The sequence below is a fragment of the Phocoena phocoena genome, chromosome 17, assembly GCF_963924675.1.
Source record: "Phocoena phocoena chromosome 17, mPhoPho1.1, whole genome shotgun sequence".
NCBI lineage: Eukaryota > Metazoa > Chordata > Mammalia > Artiodactyla > Phocoenidae > Phocoena > Phocoena phocoena.
The window spans coordinates 77,784,872-77,810,422 of NC_089235.1; the positions used below are offsets into that span (position 1 = coordinate 77,784,872).

Sequence of the window (25,551 nt, forward strand, 5' to 3'; positions counted from 1 at the left end):
CTCATTAAAAAAAAAAGAAAAAGAGAGAGACAGCAAAAAATTCTCTCACAGATGAAGGAGTAAGATAAAAACCTAGAAGTCCAAATAAATGAAGAGGAAATAGGCAGTTTACCTGAAAAAGAATTCAGAGTAATTATAGTAAAGATGATCCAGAATCTCAGAAATAGAATGGAGGCATGGACTGAAAAAATACAAGAAATTGTATTTTAACAAAGATCTAGAAGAACTAAAGAACAAACAAACAGAGATGAACAATACAATAACTGAAAAGAAAAATACACTATAAGGAATCAATAACAGAATAACTGAGGCAGAAGAACGAATAAGTGAGCTGGAAGACAAAATGGTGGAAAGGAGCAGAATAAAGAAAAATGAATGAAAAGAATTGAGGACAGTCTCAGAGACCTCGGGGACAACATTAAACGCACCAACATTCGAATTATATGGGTCCCAGAAGAAGAAGAGAAAAAGAAAGGGTCTGAGAAAATATTTAAAGAGACTATACTTGAAAACTTCCCTAACATGGGAAACCAAATAGTCACCCAAGTCCAGGAAGCACAGAGAGTCCCATACAGGATAAACCCTAGGAAAAGCACACCAATATGCATATTAATCAAACTAACAAAAATTAAGTTCAAAGAAAACATATTAAAAGCAGCGAGGGAAAAACAAGAAATAACCTTATGGGGATTTCTTTGTGTGTTATCAGCTGATTTCTCGGCGGAAACTCTGCAGGCCAGAAGGGAGTGGCAGAATATACTTAAAGTAATGAAAGAGAAAAGCATACAACCAAGATTACTCTACCCAGCAAGGGTCTCATTCAGATTCAGTGAAGTCAAAAGCTTTTCAGACAAGCAAAAGCTAAGAGAATTCAGCACCACCATAATACCAGCTTTACAACAAATGCTGAAGAAACTTCTCTAAGAAGCAAACACAGGAGAAGAAAAAGACCCACAAAAACAAACCCAAGGGCTTCCCTGGTGGAGCAGTGGTTGGGGGTCCGCCTGCCGATGCAGGGGACGCGGGTTTGTGCCCCGGTCCGGGAGGATCCCGCATGCTGTGGAGCGGCTGGGCCCGTGAGCCATGGCCGCTGAGCCTGCGCATCCGGGGCCTGTGCTCCACAGCGGGAGAGGCCACAGCAGTGAAAGGCCCACATACCACAAAAAAAAAAAAAAACCAAAACAATTAAGAAAATGGTAACAGGAACATACATATTGGTAATAACCTTGAATGAAAACGGATTAATGCCCCAACCAAAAAGACACAGACAGACTGGATGAATGGATACAAAAACAAGACCCATATATATGCTGTCTACAAGAGATCCACTTCAGACCTAGGGACATTTACAGACTGCAAGTGAAGGGATGGAAAAAGATATTGCATGCAAGTGGAAATCAAAAGAAAGCTGGAGTAGCAATCCTTGTATCAGATAAAATAGACTTTAAAATAAACACTGTTACAAGAGATAAGGAGGGACACTACATAATGATCAAAGGATCAATCTAAGAAGAAGATATAACAATTATAAATGTTTATGGACCCAACATAGGAGCACCTCAATACATAAGGCAAATGCTAACAACCATGAAAGGAGAAATCAACAGTTAACACAATAATAGTAGGGGACTTTAACACCCCACTTACACCGATGGACAGATTATCCAAACAGAAAATAAATAAGGAAACACCAGCTTTAAATGACACAATAGACCAGATAGATCTAATTGATATTTATAGAACATTCCACCCAGAAGTGGCAGAATACACTTTCTTCTCAAGTGTGCACAGAACATTCTCCAGGATAGATCACATCTTGGGTCACAAATCAAGCCTCAGAAAATTTAAGGAAACCGAAATCGTATCAAGCATCTTTTCTGACCACAGCACTATGAGACTGGAAATCAATTACAGGAAAAAAAACTGTAGAAAACACAAATACATGGAGGCTAAACAGTGTGCTACTAAATAACCAAGAGATCAGTGAAGAAATCAAAGAAGAAATTAAAAAACACATAGAAACAAATGACAATGAAAACACGATGACCCAAAACCTATGGCACGCAGCAAAAGCAGTTCTAAGAGGGAAGTTTATAGCAGTACAATCTCACCTCAAGAAACAAGAAAAATCTCAAATAAACAGTCTAGCCCCACACTTAAAACAACTAGAGAAAGAAGAACAAAGAAAACCCAAAGTCAGTAGAAGGAAAGAAATCATAAAGATCAGAGCAGAAATAAATGAAATAGAAATGAAGAGAACAATAGCAAAGATCAATAAAACGAAAAGCTGGTTCTTTGAGAAGATAAACAAAATTGATAAACTCTTAGCCAGACTCATCAAGAAAAAAAGGGAGAGGACACAAATCAATAAAATTAGAAATGAAAAAGGAGAAATCACAACTGACACTGTGGAAATACAAAAGATTTTAAGAGACTACTACAAAACAACTATATGCCAATATAATGGACAACCATGAAGAAATGGACAAATTTTTGGAAAGGTACAATTTTCCAAGACTGAACCAGGAAGAATTAGAAAACATAAACAGACCTATCACAAGCAATGAAATTGAAACCATAATTAAAAATCTTCCAATAAAGAGAAGTCCAGGACCAGAGGGCTTCACAGGTGAATTCTATCAAACATTTAGGGAAGAGCTAACACCTATCCTTCTCAAACTCTTCCAAAATATAGCAGAGGGAGGAACACTCCCAAATTCATTCTATGAGGCCACCATCACCCTGATACCAAAACCAGACAGAGAGGTCACAAAAAAAGAAAGTTATAGACCAATATCACTCATGAACACAGATGCAAAAATCCCGAGCAAAACAGTAGCAAACAGAACCCAAGAGCACATTAAAAGGATCATACACCATGATCAAGTGGGATTTATCCCAGGATGCAAGGATTCCTCAATATACGCAAATCAATCAATGTGATACACCACATTAACAAATTAAGGAATAAAAACCATATGATCATCTCAATAGATGCAGAAAAATCTTTTGACAAAATTCAATACCTATTTATGATAAAAACTCTCCAGAAAATGGGCATAGAGGGCACCTACCCCAACGTAATATAGGCCATATACGACAAACCCACAGCAAGCATCATACTCAATGGTGAAAAACTGAAAGCACTTCCTCTAAGATCAGGAAGAAGACAAGGATGTCCACTCTCACCACTATCATTCAACATAGTTTTGGAAGTCCCAGCCACAGCAATCAGAGAAGAGAAAGAAATAAAAGGAATACAAATTGGAAAAGAATAAGTAAAACTGTACTGTTTGCTGATAACATGATACTATACACAGAAAATCCTAAAGATGCCACCAGAAAACTACCAGAACTAATCAATGAATTTTGTAAGGCTGCAGAATACAAAATTAATGCACAAAAATCTCTGGCATTCCTACACACCAACAACGAAAAATCAGAGAGAGAAATTAAGGGAACACTCCCATTTACCACTGAAACAAAAAGAATAAAATACCTAGGAATAAACCTGCCTAAGGAGGCAAAAGACCTCTACTTAGAAAACTAAAACACTGATGAAAGAAATCAAAGATGACATAAAGAGATGGTGAAATATACCATGTTCTTGGATTGGAAGAATCAATATTGTGAAAATGACTATACTATCCAAAGCAATCTACAGATTCAGTGCAATCCCTATCAAACTACCAATGGTATTCTTCACAGAATTAGAACAAAAAATCTTACAATTTGTATGGAAACAAAGAAGACCCCAAATAGCGAAAGCAATCTTGAGAAAGAAAAACGGAGTTGGAGAAATCAGGCTCCCTGACTTCAACGGTACAGGATAGAATGCCCAGAGATAAACCCACACACATATGGGAACCTAATTTACGACAAAGGAGGCAAGAACATACAATGGAGAAAAGACAGCCTCTTCAATAAGTGGTGCTGGGAAAACTGGAAGCTACATGTAAAAGAATGAAATTAGAACACTTCCTAACACCATACACAAAAATAAACTCCAAATGGATTAAAGACTTAAATGTAAGAACAGACACTATAAAACTTTTAGACAAAAACATAGGAAAAACACTCTGACATAAACCACAGCAAGATCTTTTTTGACCCACCTCTTAGAGTAACAGAAATAAAAACAAAAATAAACAAATGGGATTTAATTAAACTTAAAAGCTTTTACACAGCAAAGGAAACCATAAACAAGACAAAAAGACAACCCTCAGAATGGGAGAAAATATTTGCAAATGAAACAACAAAGGATTAATCTCTAAAACATACAAACAGCTCATGGAGCTCAGTATCAAAAAACAAACAAACAATCCAGTTAAAAAATGGGCAGAAGACCTAAATAGACATTTCACCAAGGAAGACATACAGACGGCCAAGAGGCACATGAAAAGATGCTCAACATCACTAATTATTAGAGAAATGCAAATCAAAACTACACTGCGGTATCACCTCACACCAGTCAGAATGGGCATCATCAGAAAATCTACAAATGACAAATGCTGGAGAGGGTGTGGAGAAAAGGGAACCCTCCTGCACTGTTTGTGGGAATGTAAATTGATACAGCCACTATGGAGAACAGTATGCAGGTTCCTTAAAAAACTAAAAATAGAACTACCATACGATCCAGCAATCCCACTACTGGGCATGTACCCTGAGAAAACCATAATTCAAAAAGAGACATGTACCAAAATGTTCACTGCAGCTCTATTTACAATAGCCAGGACATGGAACCAACCTAAATGTCCATCGACAGATGAATGGATAAAGAAGATGTGGCACATATATACAGTGGAATATTACTCAGCCATAAAAAGAAACGAAATTGAATTATTTATAGTGAGGTGGATGGACCTAGAGTCTGTCATACAGAGTGAAGTAAGTCAGAAAAACAAATACCGTTTGCTAACACATATATATGGAATCTAAAAAAAAAAAAAATGGTACTGATAAACCTAGTTGCAGGGCAGGAATAAAGAGGTAGACGTAGAAAATGGACTTAAGAACATGGGTTGGGAGGGCGAGGCTGGGGCAAAGTGAGAGTAGCATCAACATATATATGCTACCGAATGTAAAATAGCTGGCTGGTGGGAAGCAGCAGCACAGCACAGGGAGACCAGCTCGGTGCTTTGCAATGACCCAGAGGGGTGGGGTAGGGAGGCTCAAGAGGGAGGGCATATGGGGACATGTGTAGGCATACGGCTGATTCACTTTGGTGTCCAACAGAAACTAACACAGTATTGTGGAGCAATTATACTCCAATAAAGGTCTGTTAAATAAATAAAAATAAATTCACCACGCTGTACACGACTGTGCTCATGACTGCATGTAAGTTATACTTCCACTGAAAAGGACTCAAAAATACCATTTATAATAAAGATACCTAGGAATAACTCTAGAAGAATACTATAGACCATCACAGTAAAATTAGAAAATGTTATTGAAAGACATGAAAGAAGACAAATATACGAAGAGGCAATATTCATAGCTATGAATACTAAGTCTCATAAAAGTATCCATCTTCTCCCAAATTGACCCACAGGTTCAATGCAGTCCCAGTCGATATTCTAACAGGCTACCGTGAGGAACATGACAAACTGATTCTAAAATTTAAGACCAAAGGACAGAAAGTATCCAAACAGCTCCTGAACAGTCATCTAAAGGGTGATGCAATATCCCAGCAGATTGCAAAGCTTCTCAGAGGAAAGAGAAAATGAGCAGCCATTGTGTCTGCCTGAGGAAGGGCAGGAGACTCAGAGAGTACGTTGTTTAGGGAGAAAGTCTATGTCAATGGTTCCCAAACTCCGATGCTTATAAGAATCATTTGGGACACTTTAGGACATCCTGACACCCAGGTCACACCCCATGCCTATGAAGTCACAAGGTCTAGGGTGGAAGCCAGGCAGAGCTTTTAAACATCCCCAGCTGATTCCAACCTGCAGCAGAGTTCGAGTCTACCGGCCTACACTCAAAGGCAAGAGGCGCAAGAGGGCGTATGGCAAGTCAGAAATACAAGTCATTCAGTACTTCTGGAACACAAACCAAACGAGGGAGAAGAGACGGGTGGGCAAGCAGGCCACACAGGCGGGCCAGGGCAAGACCACACAAGCCAGACTTGAGGCTTTATCTGAGGGCGATGGAAAGCCCTTGGAAGGTGCACGGCAGAAGAAGGACATAACAGATTCTGCTCTGGAGAAAGGACTGCAGGGAAAACATGGAAGACGGCGAAGAGGGCGCAAAATGAGCTGCTGGGAGACCAGTCAGAAGGCTCCCAGCATGGTGCAGATGAGAAATTATCCGGGCTTTAAGCCGAGCAGTGATGGTGGATGTGTAGAGACTTAGAAAACAAAATTGATAAGACCTGGTGCAATCACAAGCATGAGCTCGAAGTATACCAGCCTGCGGTGATCCACAGAAATCACCCCTTTCTCTCTGCAGCGGGAAAACCTTTTTAAATCACCTCAACTGAACACCTACCTCATTTGTTTCCCAGTGAGTCACCACCAGCTTGACTGCAAAGGCAGTGATGCGAACAGGGAGATCAATGATCCAGAAGACCTCAGCCCTGGTCGCCTGCAATAGGATCACCTGTTGCTGATGAATGACAAACACCTGGGTTTTCATTCGCTCCTGGTGGTTTAGCAAGTTATTTTCCAACCTGAATTTAAATCAGAGCTGAGTCAACCATCCCACCTGCAGACTAACAGGGACCACGGGATCAGCGCCCCTCCACAGCTTATTAGACGGCCGGGCAAGAACTCAGCTTTCTGTCTCACTCAGATATGCTCCCGAGAGCCCCAGGAAGCAGAAACAGCCTGACCTTTCCCTCAGCTGAGCCATCGTGCTGTGAAATTACGGTTTGTGAGTCAGAAGGCTGGTGGGTGATGCGGGCTAAATATAACGATGGGCAGGCTGTCAGGTGCATCATTAACCTTTTCCTTCAGAACAAAAGCAGATAACCCACTGAACACAAAAGCAGTGTGTAGTCTGACAAATGGCCGACACAGTCCAAAAATGACTGGAGGTCTGATTTAAAATAAAGGCTGTGGGCTTCTGATTACCGCTTAGAAATGCTGAGATTTGAGAAAAGCACTGCTTCCATCCTTAAGAAAAAAGCTGGATAAACTGGAAATTAACTTTTCCTGAACTGATCAGAGAAGTGAAGTCACAGGGGAAACTAACCTGAAATCTGTGGACAGGCACCTACAGGGAGAAGCAGGACCCCAGCACGCGTGCCTATGTGGGTCATGAAAGCCAGGCAAAAGGTTCAGCTAGACGCTGTTAATGAACTGCTAAACGTCTGACATGGGCTATGAGAGCAGGAAGTCTCCCTGGGGGCTGCTGTCCGCGCCATGCAGGCTTCTCCCCCAGGAAAAGGATCCTGAGGGCTCCTCTTGGGGCCGGTTGGGAGGGGACCAGAGCCACTGCCCCACACCAGCCCCTCCCCTCTCCCTGTGGGGTCCAAGCCTTCATCTGCAGGGGAAGAGCACAGACTGCAACACGAGGACAGGGATAAAAGCCCCCCACGGCTGCGGGAGGGGAACGGCAGCCACCAAGCAAACCTCCCCCCAGCTTCACCTGCCGCTTTTTCCCCAAAACCTAGAGCCTTCGGAGCACACGGTCGGATCCGCGGACCAGGAGTACAGAGAAGAGGTCTGGCCAGGGGGTGGGGTGCGGGAGACAGTCACTGACTCCATGTGGAAGATAAGAAAGTTGTGAGAGAGCGAACTTAGAAGGAAAGAAGACGAGGATCTCGGCTGGAGCCCTGAGCAATTCCACTCTGTAGTGGTCAAGAAGGAAAGGAGGAAGCAGCAAATGGAACTGACCAAGAGCTGCCATGAGGAAGAAGGAAAAGCAAGATGAGGAGGGAGGAGCCGCCTCCAGGCTGGGAGCTGGAATTAAAAAACAAAGATGGGGACCTCCCTGGCGGTCCAGTGGTTAAGACTCCGCACTTCCAGTGCAGGGGGTGTGGGTTCAATCCCCGGCTGGGGAACTAAAATCCCACATGCCACACAGCGCGGCCAAAAAAAAAAAAAAAAGACAAAGATGTCCCTGGCCCTGCCCTCAGGATGGGGTTGCTATAGTGAGAAAGACCAAAAATGCAGACAGTTTCAGCAGCTAGGAGCCGGTACAGCCGAGGGGAACCACAGAGCTAGGGGTACAGAGCCCAAACTCGGAGGTCACCGTCCAGCCACCTCTCAGGGTTAGAGATAGAACCTCAGCACCTCCATCACATGCCCCGACGCGGGGGCCACTCAGTACAGCTTCGTCTCCTTCCAGCCTCCATACTCTGTAGCCTCAGAAAAAAAACCCAGGTTTCAAGAAAATCTTCTTTAAAATCACATATGTTTATGAAAGCCTCAGGCATCTAGGAATTATAAAGAAAAAGAGAAATCTTCTGACATTAAGATTCCAACCACCTTTGTCTTTGGTTTCTGAGTAATTCAGGATGAGTCACCGTTCCTTAAAAAGTAAGACGGAGTTTCCCAAAAATTAGTATTTCCTTTTGAGGAGAGCGGCAGACCAGGGCAAAGACACTCAGTGATGCCCTGGTTTCAGGCAGTCATCGGGGAGAGAGACAAGGTAGGAAAGGGAACACAGAAGATTCCACAGCGACGACTCTCAAATAAAACCAATCCCAGGCCACAATGATAAGCCGAAGCATCTCATATCAAATTATGAAGAAGCAAAACATAACGAAATGCCAATTGTAAACATGGCTTTTTTTTAACCCAAATCTCCAACTCTGGACAAAGAAACTGAAATGATTCAAACTTCCCACAGGCAGAGTTTGTCTTTAGCTTAACAAACAAGAGACATTTCAGGCAAGAAGCATTTCCGTGGGGAGCAGAACAAATTCCAATAGCTCACCAAATGCTGGACCAGCTCCTAAATCCTGTGCTACAAACACGGGAGGCCTCCAGCGACGGCCGCGGGGAAGGGTGGGAAGGACGCCCTCCAGGTAGAGACTCAGCGCCAGTCTTCTGAATCCCTTCCTCTCCTGCCCACCTGGCTCTCTCCTGCTTAAGACCTGCGTGCCTCACCCTTGAACCCTCACACCTGTCACCTATCACACCAGGTGAATCTCGGGCTACCCCTCCAATCTGCCCACCCACCTTCTCCCAACATTCTCCATCACATCAACCTTTTTTCAAAAAACTTTCAGGGACTCTCCAGTATCTTCCAATGAAGTCTGAGTTACTCCCCTGGAGTTTCGGGCCTTCCACAGCTGCCTGAACCTACCATTCCAACCAGGACGCCCTCCTTCTCCTGAATACCCAACCCCACCGCCTCCATCCCTGCCCACTGCGTCCAGCTCACGCCGCAGCCAGGCGCTGTTCGAAGACCCCTGGCTATCCCCACCCAGACGGCTCTCCCCTCCCTGAACTCAGGGTCAGGACCACTCAATCTGGCTCCACAACATTCCTTTCATCCCCTCAACTCCATAAATATTTACTGGGATCTTCTCTGAGCCCAGGCCCTGTGCTGGGTATTGGGAGTAGAGAACCGTGAAGTGAAACTGTGACAGCATTCAGAGGTGTCGAGGGGACACACGGGCCATGAGCGAGCACGAGGGAGGGGCCGTGAGGAAGTGATAAAGAGAGGAAGTGATAAGGTGGGGATCGGCAGGCCACGAAGGATGGACAGACACTGCCCGCGGAGAGAAACAGCGTCGCAGGCCCAAAACGCTGTTTCAGAATGGCTGTGAGAGGTGGCAGCGTCCCACAGCTAGAAACCATCCCCACCATCCATCTCCAGGGCTTCATCCCTTGTATTCTCTTGTCATTTACTCGTTGAAGAAACCACGTTGTTTGCAGAGTTAACCGTAGTCTGAAATGGAGTAGCTTCACAGGTTTTTCTGTCAGCAGGATTCCTGTGAACTGGTAGTGAGAGCTGGAGTGTTGATCAGCCTCGGGTGTGATTCGGGGGCAACACTAACTCATGGGAGGTGTGTGCTCTCCCATCAGGAAGAACATAATGCCTGCCTGTCTCTTATTTTGCTGTGTAGATGCTCATGGTCTCAACCCATAATCTATCAGGAGCTGCAAAGTGGAGAGTTTCTAATGCTATCGTCCCTTCTCAAGTGTTAGCGGTCATACGTCTATAAAGAGAAACTGCCCTCATCAACTCTTAGGTTGTCCAACCGTACGTCTGTATGGAAGGCAGAATACTCGTTACCTATCATTTTTAAAATAATGAATAGGTTCCCCATCACTCGCCAAAGGTTGGCAATTCTTTCTAACGGCACTCAGCACCCAAGACTGAACGCAGGTATCGCCCCTGCTGGTGCTCAGACTGCCAGCTGCAGCCTCTTCACGTTGGGTCCTCCTAACGCAGCTTTAGTAAATCCACTCTGACAGCTTCCCTGCTGTAGGTTTCACAGGATGTTCCCAGATCACCTCACTACAGACAGTTCCTGCTCCAGACCTGCAAGTGGCCACTTCTCCAAGAAGCCCTGGTTTCTTTCAACACCATGATGTGGGCGCTAGGAATGCTCACTGCTGCTGGGCTGCTGGGTTTCCAGGCCTTGGAGTAGACAGATAGACAGATCTTTAAATATGCCATAATCTCTTACTGATATCTTTTATTTAAATTCCAAACTACAAGGTTTTTACTTCATCTCTATCATCTTACATCAGTTATCTCTTCCAAATGAGAACCCTCGCTCAGGACCAGATTCAGATGCTAGAATTAGATTATCACAGAATTGATCATATACTTAATTCCACATTCACACACAGTTTCAGCATACCAACGCTATCTCTGCCACAACAATCACTGAAAACAGTTTAAAATCGCTTTTGCAGAGAGTGGCATCATCATCGTGGCAGAATAAGAGTTTTCTGCCATCTTCTCCCCAAAGAACGCCAATTTGGGCCATCACCCACACACGAGAGGGCCTCGGTGGGGGTCCAGGGGTCCAACAGAGAAGGCCCAGCACACAAAACTCTGAGACTGGACGCACTGAAGAGGGTCGGGGACACCGCCTGACTCTACCCACGTCACCCTCCCCGAAGGCGGCAGCTCAGTGCCCAGAGAGACGGAGTCAGCCCAGGGCTCCTCCCGGGGGGCGGTGCACGTGGGAGCGAGGACCATACTTCCTCAGCTGTGCGGGACGAGTACTGAGACACCCGATTCTCTCTTGCCCCAGCCAGGATCCTGAGGTCCCAAAGATGTCTTCAGGGTCTCTTTTTAATCCGGGATACGATTAAGGATTGCACATAGCACTTGGTTGTTAGATCTCTTCCATGTCCTTTAATCCAGAATAGTCCTCCCACCTGCCTTTACAAAATGGAGTCATCTACTTTATAGAGTTGTCGGGAAGGTTAAATAGAAATAATGCAAATAAAGTCGCTGGTCCAGACCTGATATGTGGCATCTGACAACGCTCAACAGATATTAATTCTCTTCCATCTGTCTACAGCCCACACTGGATCCAGTGTCCTGCTTTGCATGACAGCTACATTTATTTCTGTAAGTTTTTTAAATGGCATCTAGTTTCAGTAACCATAGTTAATGTGAGTCCCTGCCTAAAAAGCCAGGTGGGTCCACAGGGGTCCCCGGCTGGAGGTTCTGAAACTGTCAGACCAAGTGCCACCCGTGGGGCATCTCCCAGTTGCAAGAGGCCACAAAGGAGCCTCTGCCACTGAGTGTACAGCTGTCTCCAAATAAGGGCTAAACCACAGGCTCCAGGTCGCTCAGACTGAACTACACGGAGCAATGCATTCATTATCCACCGACCAGACTCTGCAGAAGTCCTTTGTGGGCCTTGGTGTCCAACTTTTTCTTTCCTCTACAGAGCTTGCCCGGGTGTGGACATTAAGATTCTGTGTCTCAAAACTCTACGATTTGCTATGTAAATGACCAGCCGGAGTGTCTATTAACCATTATCAATAGAGAGGGCATCTCACTTAGAATACTGTATTTGCCAGACCACTAGATACATTAATGCAAATTTATGTAAAAGTATATTACTTTAACACACTATAAAAAAGTATATTCTGGGACTTCCCTGGCAGTCCAGTGGTTAGGACTTCGCCTTCCAATGCAGGTGGGTTCGATCCCTGGACCCCTGGTCGGGGAGCTAGGATTTCACATGCCTCGGGGCCAAAGAGCCGAAACAGAACAAAAGCAATATTGTAACAAATTGAGTAAAGACTTTAAAAAATGGTCCACATCAAAAACAAAAACAAAAAATCTAAAATAAGAAGTATATTCTAATTCTGTTCTACTATAAATACCATAAACTATGATACTGTATTACAAAAATAAAAACACATATATCAGTACAAAAATAAATAAAGAGGGCATCTAATTTTTATTTATTTATTTATTTAATTTTTGGCTGCATTGGGTCTTCGTTGCTGCACGCAGGCTTTCTCTAGTTGCAGTGAGCGGGGGCTACTTTTCGTTGTGGTGCGTGGGCTTCTCATTGCGGTGGCTCCTCCTGTCGTGGAGCATGGGGTCTAGGTGCACAGACTTCCGTAGTTGCGGCTCACAGGCTCTAGAGCGCAGGCTCAGCAGCTGTGGTGCACGGGCTTAGTTGCTCTGCGGCATGTGGGATCTTCCTGAACCAGGGCTCGTACCCGTGTCCCCTGCACTGGCAGGCAGATCCTTAACCACTGCACCACCAGGGAAGCCCAAGAGGGCATCTAATTAATTATAACCATGCTCTGTTGCACACCTGTACTATATCTAACTGACAGGAACCTAGGCCAGCCTTACATTTACAAACCACTTGGTAAACCTACTTCTAGCTCTCTTTGGTTTTATTTTAAAAGAGAGAAGAAGGTATTTTCAGACTATAAATCCCAAGTTGCAATTTTACTTTCAGCACAGAGGGCAGAGACAATCCTTCAGAGCTCTGTAACTAAAGGCAGAAACATAACAAAATATGTCCACATTGCACACATAAACTCAAGGAGCCACCAAAATAAAAGCAGCTTCAGCCTCCACCTGGAGGCCTTCCATTTGCTCTCTCTCAGGAGTAGCCTGCCCCAAATGTCAGCAACACAAGTAACGATCAGCTTTCCCTCACGTCTCACATCCAGATGGTCTCAGCTAGGCATCCACTTGCCCAGACAGACCCCTGGGATAACAACTCATCAAGCATTCCCTGGACAGGTGTCAGGCACCACTGATTCTGCTAAACTCCCTTCCTGGGAAAAAGAAAAGTCAGAAACTCTGTCTGTAACCCTCTGTCTACTTATAGAAAGATGCAGTCCAGTGGTACAAAGCCATTTAGAGACAGAAAAGAATATCCATTTCATCTGATACTTTTTGAGTTCTGGTATAATGTTAAATCCACATGACATTTTCCATTTCTAGTGTGTCCAACAGTAAACTTATTTTCCTACCTGCATTAATAATATAAATGTTATTTAAACACTCCAGAGAGTACAGGAGAAGAAATTTCATGGAGCGTGCTATGGACTTAGAGTAGGTGTCCCCCCAGAATCCCTGTGTTGAAGCCCTAACCCCAATGTGACAGCACTAGGAGGCGGGGCCTTTGGGAGGTCATTAGGGTCAGACGAGGTCAGGAGGGAGGAGCCGCCACACCGAGGGGGGAGGGGAAGAGGAGCTCATCCACTCCCCTCCCTCCAGGTATGCCGTCTAGGTAATGTGAATACAGGACCTCCTGAGTAAGACAGATGAGGTCCTTCTCCCTGTGAAACTTCTAAGGTAAAGGACAGAGGCAGCAGGACAGGAAAAACCAAACAAGACGCTTCCAGGGAACAGGAGCTGTCCATAATGTGGGGGGACCCGACAAGAATGACAGTGGGCGGGGCGTGCTGACCCAGCCGACGCGGTCCGGGTAGCCTCTCCACCGGGGAGACAACTGAAATGAGATGTGAATAATCAGGTCTGCGTCCACACGTATGTCCATCTAGTCTCTGGAGGTGAATCCCACTGCACCACTGGCCAGAGATCTCCGGGCCTCGGTACCTGCTGCTCCTTGAAAGGCCTGTGGAGCACAGGCTTTTTTCTTCTTCTAGGATACTCCCCAGTTCAGGCCCAAGTCACACCCCAGCTCTGGGAGGCCCTCCCTGCAGGACCCTACTGACAAAGTGAGCTGCATCTCAGTTACACCCCTGAGTCTCAGGGTGTTCCAATCACAGATTTATTTTTCTGGCTGACCCTCTGGGCACCAACAGGCCACAGAGCAGTTACGAGGACAGACTCTGGAGCCGGGCTGCCTGGCTTCACAACCCAGCTTTGCCACTTCCTAGCTGTGTGACCTTGGAAAAACTGTACAGCCTCTCTGTGCCTTACTGTCCCTATTTGTAAAACGGAGCTATTAATAGCACCTATTTCATAGGGCTGCTGTGAGGGTTCAGCGAGTTGATCTATGCACACCTCTTAAATGTTAGCTGCTGTTATTACTACTGCCCAGGGAACAGACCTTGACTCACTCATCTCTGTTTTCCAAGAGCCCGGTCAAGTGCTTGTCTCTAATAAGAGGTGATTAAATGTCTTGTAATGTCATAAATCTGTGATGGGGGTGGGGGGGGGGTATAACTAACACTTGTTGACCCCTTACCATGTTCCAGGTGAAGGGCAAATCCTCACAACAACTGTAGAAATGGGTATTACTGTCATCTTATCAGATTAAGGCACAAAGAAGTCAAAGTCACATAGTTGCTAAGTTCTAGTAACAGAATCCGTTGACCGTCTCCAATAACACCCTTTGACTGAATGTGGCCCCCCAAATTCGTATGGTGAAGCCCTAACCTCCACTGTGACTATTATTGAAGACAGGGCCCGTGAGGAGGTAACAAAAGTTAAATGAGGCCACAGGGTGGGGCCTTAGTCTGATAAAACTGGCGTCCTTCTAAGAAGGGGAAGAGACACCAGGCTCGCTCTGCCGCGTGAGGACACAGTGAGAAGGCAGCTGTGTGCAAGCCAGCAAAGGGCCCTCACCAGAACCTGCCCATGCTGGCACCTTGATCTCAGACTTCGAGCCTCCACAGCTATGAGAAAAGAAGTTTGTAATTGTAGCCATACTGTCTGTGGTATTCTCTTGTGGCAGCCTGAGCTAACTAACACGCCCCACGATGACTCCCAATGAAAGCATGAATGCATGCTGTATCATCGGACATAATTAATCTATGGAATCTTACCCCTAATCAGCTAGTCCTAATGTTATAACAAAAATAAATTCTCATTTTTCTCCACACTCTATTTCCTTATAGAAATCATTAGACTTTGAAGTAGAACTTCATAATCACAGCTAATTAGATGTCTAAGGGATCACAGCAGTTATGCTTGAAGAAAAATGCAGTAATTCCTACATTCCACTAATTTAGGATGACCTCCTGGCAAATGAGAACAAAATAGTAAAGAGCGTGAATTAAGAAATCGTTCAACTGAAAAGTACTTTTATTACTTTCCCTGTGCAGAGTAACTCACTCATTAAGTACGTGCCCAGGAGAAGTCTCAAGCCGCTAGAGCTAATGAACGACAAGCACGTTACCGAGAGAGCAGCGGGGCGCGAGGCATGGTGATCGCTGCCATGTGACTGGGGACCGCGATGTGCTGATCAAAACTGGGGAGGAACTTACCGTCACTGAGGTCTTGGAGGAGATTCTCTTGGCAAGAGAAATCCAGCTTCACTTTGATGCTGACGGTGAAAGTGGCCACCTTTCCAGGTTGCAAGGGAAACTGGGCAAGGGTTTCTTCTAGTTTCCAGCTCAGGAAGTCACCATATAATTTTTCTACAATGACAGCAATAAAGGTGATAATGAGGATGCAACTGAGGCAGCAGGAGGCTTAGCTATCCCGGTAGAAAATTCGGATGCACCTTCCAAAGCAAAGAAAGATGCAAACCATTTAAAATGTGATGGATCTGGGCTTCTCTGGTGGCGCAGTGATTGAGAGTCCGCCTGCCGGTGCAGGGGACACGGGTTCGTGCCCTGGTCCGGGAAGATCCCACATGCTGCGGAGCGGCTGGGCCCGTGAGCCATGGCCGCTGAGCCTGCGCGTCCGGAGCCTGTGCTCCGCAACGGGAGAGGCCACAACAGTGAGAGGCCCGCGTACCGCAAAAAAAAAAAAAAAAAAAAAAAAGAAAAAAAGTGATGGATCAAAGTACCAGAGAATTCCAGAATCACAGCTGTTCCAAGGCCTGTGTCTATGAGCACTGCCCCCGTGGAGCAGCTTTCTCTCCCCAACAAGAGCCGTGCACTCTTGTTCTCATGAACAGAGTCAGAGCTCAACCAGTACTTTCTATGTTCTATCACCTTAAAGAGAAACAGATCCACGTTTAGTGGGAGAGAGACACTCTTCAGGAAACAGGAACACAAAATCAGAAAGGGCCTTTTTGGGGAAAGGGGGGCATCCTTAGCTCTGCGGAGTCAGATGGCCTTGGGTTTGACGCCTTTTTGCCTCTGACCACCTAGAGCTGGATGGGGAGTGATGACTCGTCCATGTCAACATTTCTTTGTGTATGAAGTGGGGGTGACAACTCCTACATCACACGGCTGTTTTACAGATTAAACTAAGTGGTGTCTGTAAAGCACTGTGTACACTAAAGCTGAAATGTGCTGAGAGGAGGAAGGAGCCCAGGAAGGAGACGGGGTGGGGGGTGGAGGGGCACCGGTTGTATCAAATGGAAGCAGCTGTGTCACCTGTGTGGCTCCCCCTCCTGCCAGACAATCCCTGCTTCATTACAGACCGGGAGGAACGGGTGTTTAAGGCCTAGAATCAAGTCCAATATTACCACTGCCTTGACATGTGGTGAAACCAGGAGGGCCTGGAACAACCTCACTGCAAGTTCTCCTCCTGACTCTGCTCCCGGGGATACGGTCCCCTGACAAACAACCCTCCTATCCCGGGGACCAGACGAAGCTCCCGCTTAGCCCTGAGGGTGGGTTTCAGTTCCCTGCCAGCCAAGCACAGCCCCCTGTGGGAACCAGGGGACACCCCACCTTGTTGACAATACAAAGCCTGCCTCCCCGCAGCCTCTGGTTTCCCTCTGTTCCCTGCATGGCGGGCTGTGATCCCATCCATCCAGCATTGGGCACTACGTGTGTGTCCATCCTCCTGGCCCTGGGGGGCAGGAATCCCTCCACACCAGCGAGGTGAACGGGAGGCCTTCCCGCTGTACTTCTCAGTCCCCTAATCCGCCTCGCTAATCCCCCCTCCTGCTGTCCCTCGGTCCCAGACAGGGGAGCAACCTGCTGCGGTCCCTGCCTCTGGGTTACCTTCCCACCTCCCTTTAAACAAACCGACTCTCTGTGCTAAATCCCCTCCGTCAGAATAAGGCAACGGACACCTAGAGAGAGTAACTTGCCCGTGGTCCAAAACTAGGGAAAAGTGCCAGAATTCTAGGTCCAAATGATTCTAGAGCCATGACATTCACTTCCTGCATGAAGGCCCATCAAGGTGGGGTTAAAAAATAAAGTCACCCTCCTGGGACCCAGAAATCAACATTGCAAGAGTCCAGTGGAAGACAGGGAGCTTGATCGAGGTCCATATTGAAGAAGAAAGACCTGTGAGGTTTGCTAACTGCAAGAACACGAGGCCACACTGTGCTATAAACGCAAAGTAAGTTCATGTCTTCCTGTCCGGGGTGTGCTCCCTCCAGAACTGGCTGAGCTCCACTCAGAACACGTCTAATAGAGCACATTTATCCTCAGGGTATCCTTAAATAGGAACAGATCAGGGGAGGCGTCCTTGAGAGGTGTTGAGAAACCACATCACATTCATTTATTTACTTAGTTATTCACTGAACGCCAGACACTTTCCACATGTGAGTTATCTCACTTAATTCTCACAATAACCCAGCGGAGCTGTGGTCGTTTATCCCCCTTGGAAACCAAGGAAGTGCACGTCCTTGCTGGAGGTCATCCAGCTGGGAAGGAGAGGACCTGGCATACAATAGGTGCTCAATTAAGTGTCCGGTGTACAGCGGCATCACCAATTCCACTAGTTTACAGGGTGTTCAGATTTTTTAGTAGACTGATATCACTACATCATTTCAGAATGATCTAAACACAGAGGGGCAGCTGGGAAAAGGGTGATGGGACTGCTGAGGGTGCTGGTTCCTGGGAGGTAAGATTTAAGGACAACGTGAACGATTAATCACTGCAGGCCGGGACACTTGGGCACCTGACAGTAACCACAGGTCCAGGGAAAACCTCCGGGAGAGACTGCTAATCAGACCAGACCTGAAGATGAGGAGAGGCCAGGCAGGTTAAAGAGCAGTGGGACGCGTGGGGTTGACTCTGGACTTGGCGTGTATGTGTCTACACACCCTCCTGTGCGTGTGACGCATTCAATGGACATTACACTCGAAACACCTCCATACACGCTGGTCTTATCACCCTCCTCCTATAGAACGAATACTGTACGGAACACACAGATTCTAGATGTTTGCTGGCGATGATTTTACTTTTGAGTATGTGGCAGGAGCCTCCTCTGATTAAGTTTTACAAACTGACCTGACCGCTAGTGCTGCTGGATATATTACTCTCTGGGTATTTTGCCAGCATCCGACTCCACAGCGGAAGTTACTGCCTTCCCTCCCAAAGCACTAATGGTACCAAAATCCTCTCGATGACCTAGTAACTCACATTCTATAAGTATGTGTGAACCAGGTTAATACATTCTTTGTCTTTATTTTTCAATCCTACAGATTAATTTGGGATAGAAGGGTATATGACATACCAGGCGACATGAAGCCAGGGCAGAAAACCGTTCGGGCCCTGCTTGCTGGAAGCCCAGATCCCAAAGCCCCAGGACTATAGCAGTGCATGCTAACTTCTTTAAACAGCCTCTCCATCTGCCACAGCAGCTCTGGCCAACCTTTCTGTGAAATGGCAATACCGGCCAAGATACTGAGGCCCCGCAAAGGCCCCCCTCCCAAAGCTTCTATTGGGCCACTTCTGAAACCCAGGCGCCAAGACCCGGGCTCTCATTCAGTTCTGTTCCCATGGACGGGCAGAAACTAGGTGAGGGCTCTCAGCGCATCTCCTGCTGCACCATCATACGTGGGTCCTGACAGGACTGAAATGCCTTGGGAAGAACAGTCCGGGTTCACCCCTGCCTTTCCTCCTCCCCTTCCCCACGTTCACCCGCTGTGCCCCTACTACCACCCACACGTGCTGCCCCCTCTGCCGGGAGTGCCTGGCCCACCAACCCCGTGTGGCGCTGCCACCTCCTCCCAGCTCTCCTCTGCTTCTGTCCTCCCCCAAACGTGCAGGCGGGGTGTGGCATGAACGCTGCAGGAGACACTGAAGAAACTGAGTCTTTTTTCCCCAAGACACTTGTACACTTTGACCGTGCTAAGAAGGAAAAAAACCGTTTTTTTACGAGATTTATTTTTTAAGTTTTGCCCTGTATTGCCACAAAGTGTTTGTATGTGTGAGGTTTTTTTAAGAATTACATAAAAATGCCATAACACAAGCAACTCGAAAAAAGACTAGAAAACTTGGCAGGGAGGGTAACTCTTACTGTTAACTCCTTCATGGGCCTTCAGCAGGCTCCTTAGCGAGCCCCTCGGGTCCTGAGAATCAATCAGCTAACAGGTTCCCCTGGGTGGCCAGGGACAGAGGAGCCAGCAAGCTCCCCACTGTCAGAACTGCCCACGGCCTCCCAGGCTGCTTCTCACCATCTCACCTCTTCTGCTCTCGTTCGCTGTGGGATGAGCAGGGTTTAATGCCAGAACACCCTTGCTCATCTGGTGGATCGTTAAATTTCACCATTCCAGGAAAAAGTTGAGAGCAAAGAGCAAGCTAAGATGGCTTCTGAACAGCTCAAGGAGAGATGGACCCAGGCACCTGCCTGCCTCAGGCGCAGCGTGCGTTTGTGTATTTCAAGTCGGCCCCGCCCACGCTGAGTGCTGGCTTCCCAGCCCCACAGACACTCTCCCTGTACAGCTATCACGAAGCAGAAGCAGCAGCTCATTTCCCCACTTAAAGGGAAGGGAACTTAGCAGGTACCCATCACCCACCACGTGCCAGGCACTGTGCTGGGCACCCCAGAGGCACTACCAGTCCTTCTGGAATCACCAGATGAGAGCAGAGCTGGGCCAGGGGTGCCCAGGCTGCAACGCTAACCCACAAGCACTCAGCGGCCTGCTCAGGGCAGCCACGCAGGGGTCACTAACAACAAGGGGCTGGGAGCCAAACCCATCCGACTCCAAAACCCATCTCTCAAGTCACCGGCTGAAGAGAGGCCGTGCTACCACCTGCCCTGACAGAGGGAACAGCAGAGCAACAGGAAAGGGTCAAGGGCAGCACGCAAGCCGCGTGGAACCACGCTGGCTGCTCCCGCTACGTGCGCAGGCAAACGGCACAGCTCAAGAAGAGACCTGAAAACTGCCACCTAACCCCCGCCCCCAGCCCCAGAAAAGGCCAGTAGCTAAATAAGGTTCAAAGCCCTGTGTTCAGTAACCCACTGCCTCCAAGCTTAGGGTATACTCAGAAAGGGTGCTAGCTGCACTGCTTATTTCTGTGTTAAGTTCCGTGGCTTAAGAGTGACACATTCAGACAACAGGCAAGTCCACCCGTGGGGAACAGCTTATTCACCTTCTGCGGCCAAACAACTAAGGTATTTAGAGGAATTCACAGCGCACGGACTCTCCTCCAGCTGCAGCAGGACAGAAAGCCGAATAGCTTCATTGTCGGATTTAATATGTTTTTACGCCTCAAAAGTGGGCCTTTCTGGTTCTTTCCTTCATTACTGTGCTACAAAATGGAAAGTCCAGAGGGGCTTTTCAAAATCCCATATAATGATAAGCTATCAGGAATAACAGGATAAACATAAACCAAGAGAGTAGCATATGTCACTAATTTTCCCCCCTGTGGAATTCTGTTTCAGAAATAATAGTCATTATTTTAATGCTAGAGTTTAGTTTCATGCAGTCAAGTCATACTGGTTATGTGACACTGACACTACCAGAGGAGTCATTACTGCTGCTGACCTTCAACATCTGAGGACCTTTCATTTATGCTTCTAATTGCAGAGACTTTGCCACAATGCTGATGAGAGCAGGAAGCAGCAGGGAACGGCACCTCAGTCAAAACACTTATGAGCTGTTCATTATACCCACATGGAGCCGTTGCTTTTTGTCAAAAAATTAAGCTGTAAGTATAAAGAAATTAAGGGATGTGTATATGTATTTATGTACACAGGTATGTGTATATTAGTGTTTGTACACACACTCACGGGTATCTCAGAAGATTTGCTGAAAAGCAAATACAATAAATGCATCTCAATTTGGGCTTAATTGTAATAAAATTTATGACTACTTAAGTAAAGGCAGAAGTTTGGCTCTTTGAAAACCTACAAATAGAGACGTGCTCACAAACAGACTGAAATTAGAATCACTCCATGACAAGGGCGGGTGAACCCTGTCCTGATGGGTGGATTGTAAATGCTCAGCTCCAGGTCAGGAGCTTGTGATGGGGGAACACACGTGCCCCATAAGTGCCCAGATGGCAGTTCAGACCCCTGAGAGGCCCACAAAGTCCTGTGTGTCTCTTAAGTGTCCCTGATCCCATATACTGCAAATGCAAAAGGATTTTTTTTCTTTTTTTTTAACATCTTTATTGGAGTATAATTGCTTTACAATGGTGTGTTAATTTCTGCTGTATAACAAAGTGAATCAGCTATACATATACATATATCCCCATATCTCCTCCCTCTTATGTCTCCCTCCCACCCTCCCTACCCCACTCCTCTAGGTGGTCACAAAGCACCGAGCTGATCTCCCTGTGCTATGCGGCTGCTTCCCACTGGCTATCTATTTTACATTTGGTAGTGTATATATGTCCACGCCACTCTCTCACTCCATCCCAGCTTCCCCTTCCCCCTCCCCAGGTCCTCAAGTCCATTCTCTACATCTGCGTCTCTATTCCTGTCCTGCCCCTAGGTTCTTCAGAACCTTTTTTATTATTATTATTCCACATATATGTGTTAGCATACGGTATTTGTTTTTCTTTTTCTGACTTACTTCACTCTGTGAGTCTGTAAGAACAAGGATTAGAACAAGACAGGAAAGCAAGGAAGATGGAGGAGAAAAACACAAAAGGGAGACAGCCTCATCCACCAGAGAGCCGACAGCAGAAGTAAGAAGAACTACAATCCTGCAGCCTGTGGAACAAAAACCACATTCACAGAAAGATAGACAAGATGAAAAGGCAGAGGGCTATGTACCAGATGAAGGAACAAAATAAAACCCCAGAAAAACAACCAAACGAAGTGGAGATAGGCAACCTTCCAGAAAAAGAATTCAGAATAATGATAGTGAAGATGATCCAGCACCTCGGAAAAAGAATGGAGGCAAAGATTGAGAAGATGCAAGAAATGTTTAACAAAGACCTAGAAGAATTAAAGAACAAACAAACAGAGATGAACAATACAATAACTGAAATGAAAAATACACTAGAAGGAAATCAATAGCAGAATAACTGAAGCTAAAGAACGGATAGGTGACCTGGAAGACAGAATGGTGGAATTCACTGCTATGAATGAAAAGAAATGAAGACAGCTTAAGAGACCTCTGGGACAACATTAAGCATAACAACATTCGCATTATAGGGGTCCCAGAAGGAGGAGAGAGAGAGAAAGGACCAGAGAAAATATTTGAAGAGATTATCATCGAACATTTCCCTAACATGGGAAAGGAAACAGCCACCCAAGTCCAGGAACTCAGAGAGCCCCATACAGGATGAACCCAAGGAGAAACACACTGAGACACACAGTAATCAAATTGGCAAAAATTAAAGACAAAGAAAAATTATTGAAAGCAGCAAGGGAAAAACAACAAATAACATACAAGGGAACTCCCATAAGGATAACAGCTGATTTCTCAGCAGAAACTCTACAAGCCAGAAGGGAGTGGCATGACATATTTAAAGTGATGAAACTGAAGAACCTACAACCAAGATTACTGTACCCGGCAAAGATCTCATTCAGATTCGATGGAGAAAGCAAAAGCTTTACAGACAAGCAAAAGCTAAGAGAATTCAGCACCACCAAACCAGCTCTACAACAAATGCTAAAGGAACTTCTCTATGTGGGAAACACAAGAGAAGAAAAGGACCTATGAAAACAAACCCAAAACAATTAAGAAAATGGTCATAGGAACATACATATCAGTAATTACCTTAAACGTGAATGGACATGTTCCAACCAAAAGACACAGGCTTGCTGAATGGATACAAAAACAAGACCCATATATATGCTGTCTACAAGAGACCCACTTCAGACCTAGGGACACATACAGACTGGAAGGGAGGGGATGGAAAAAGATATTCCATGCAAATGGAAATCAAAAGAAAGCTGGAGTAGCAATACTCATATCAGATAAAATAGACTTTAAAATAAAGAATGTTACAAGAGACAAGGAAGGACACTACATAATGATCAAGGGATCAATCCAAGAAGAAGATATAACAATTATAAAAATATATGCACCCAACATAGGAGCACCTCAATACATAAGGCAACTGCTAACAACTATAAAAGAGGAAATTGACAGTAACACAATAATAGTGGGGGACTTTGACACCTCACTTACACCAATGGACAGATCACCCAAACAGAAAATTACTAAGGAAACATAAGCTTTAAATGACACAATAGACCAGATAGATTTAATTGATAGTTATAGGACATTCCATCCAAAAACAGCAGATTACACTTGCTTCTCAAGTGTGCACAGAACATTCTCCAGGATAGATCACATCTTGGGTCACAAATCAAGCCTCAGTAAATTTAAGAAAACTGAAATCATATCAAGCATCTTTTCTGACCACAACGCTATGAGATTAGAAATGAATTACAGGGAAGAAAATGTAAAAAACACAAACACATGGTGGCTAAACAATATGTTACTAAATAACCAAGAGATCACTGAAGAAATCAAAGAGGAAACCAGAAAATACCTAGAGACAAATGACAATGAAAACACGACAATCCAAAACCTATGGGATGCAGCAAAAGCAGTTCTAAGAGGGAAGTTTATAGCAATACAAGCCTACCTCAAGAAACAAGAAAAGTCTCAAATAAACAATCTAACCTTACACCTAAAGGAACTAGAGAAAGAAGAACAAACAAAACCCAAAGTTAGCAGGAAAGAAATCATAAAGATCAGAGCAGAAATAAATGAAATAGAAACAAAGAAAACAATAGCAAAGATCAATAAAACTAAAAGCTGGTTCTTTGAGAAGATAAACAAAATTGATAAACCATTAGCCAGACTCATCAAGAAAAAGAGGGAGAGAACCCAAATCAATAAAATTAGAAATGAAAAAGGAGAAGTTAAAACAGACACTGCAGAAATACAAAGCATCCTAAGAGACTACTACAAGGAACTCTATGCCAATAAAATGGACAACCTGGAAGAAATGGACAAATTCTTAGAAAGGTATAACCTTCCAAGACTGAACCAGGAAGAAACAGAAAATATGAACAGACGGACCACAAGTAATGAAATTGAAACTGTGATTAAAAATCTTCCAACAGGGGCTTCCCTGGTGGCACAGTGGCTGAGAGTCCACCTGCCGATGCGGGGGATACGGGTTCGTGTCCCGGTCTGGGAAGACCCCACATGCCACAGAGCGGCTGGGCCCATGAGTCATGGCCGCTGAGCCTGCGCATCCGAAGCCTGTGCTCCGCAACGGGAGAGGCCACAGCAGTGAGAGGCCCGCGTACAGCAAAAAAAAAAAAAAATCTTCCAACAAACAAAAGTCCAGGACCAGATGGCTTCACAGGTGAATTCTATCGAACATTTAGAGAAGAGCTAACCCCCATCTTTCTCAAACCCTTCCAAAAAATTGCAGAGGAAGAAACAGTCCCAAACTCATTGTATGAGGCCACCATCACCCTGATACCAAAACCAGAAAAAGGTGCTACAAAAAAAGAAAATTACAGACCAATATCACTGATAAATATAGACGCAAAAATCCTCAACAAAATACTAGCAAACAGAATCCAACAACACATTAAAAGGATCATACACCATGATCAAGTGGGATTTATCCCAGGGATGCAAGGATTCTTCAATATACACAAACCAATCAATGTGATACACCATATTAACAAACTGAAGAATAAAAACCATATGATCATCTCAACAGATGCAGAAAAAGCTTTTGACAAAATTCAACACCAATTTATGATTAAAAACTCTCCAGAAAGTGGGCATAGAGGGAACCTACCCCAACATAATAAAGGCCATATATGACAAACCCACAGCAAACATCATTTTAAAAAAAACCACACAACAGGAAACTTTTCTTTATCTGAAGAAAAGGGGGTCAATCAGAGGGGAGTGAGGGCGTGACCAGAGACCTGTGAGGGCCCCTGACGGGCGGCAGGAAGAGGAGGAGAAGACGTGGGGCTCGCAAGCAGGCCTCCCACGCGGCCAGGGTCCCGCGCACGCAGACCACCTGCAGGCAGAACACACCGAGAGCAGTCAGCACCCTCGGAGCAGGCAAGACGTGGGCACTTCATGCTCAGGGTCGTCCTCAGCGCTCCTGTGTCCTGCATTAACGCGCCAGCCGCGCAACAACCTGTGTGGTGGGAACTCGTGCC

At 45.5% G+C, this 25,551-nt stretch overlaps 1 protein-coding gene across 5 annotated transcripts in view; it reads right to left on the bottom strand.

The window, feature by feature from the left end:
* The window catches only part of TRAPPC9 (trafficking protein particle complex subunit 9), a 514,113-nt gene that overhangs the window by 349,723 nt on the left and 138,839 nt on the right, over positions 1–25,551 (bottom strand). For all 5 annotated transcript variants that reach the window (XM_065895753.1, XM_065895755.1, XM_065895754.1 and 2 more), the window contains one exon: positions 15,573–15,725. In XM_065895753.1, the coding sequence (XP_065751825.1) occupies positions 15,573–15,725 (153 nt within the window). The remainder of the gene's footprint in view (positions 1–15,572; positions 15,726–25,551) is intronic.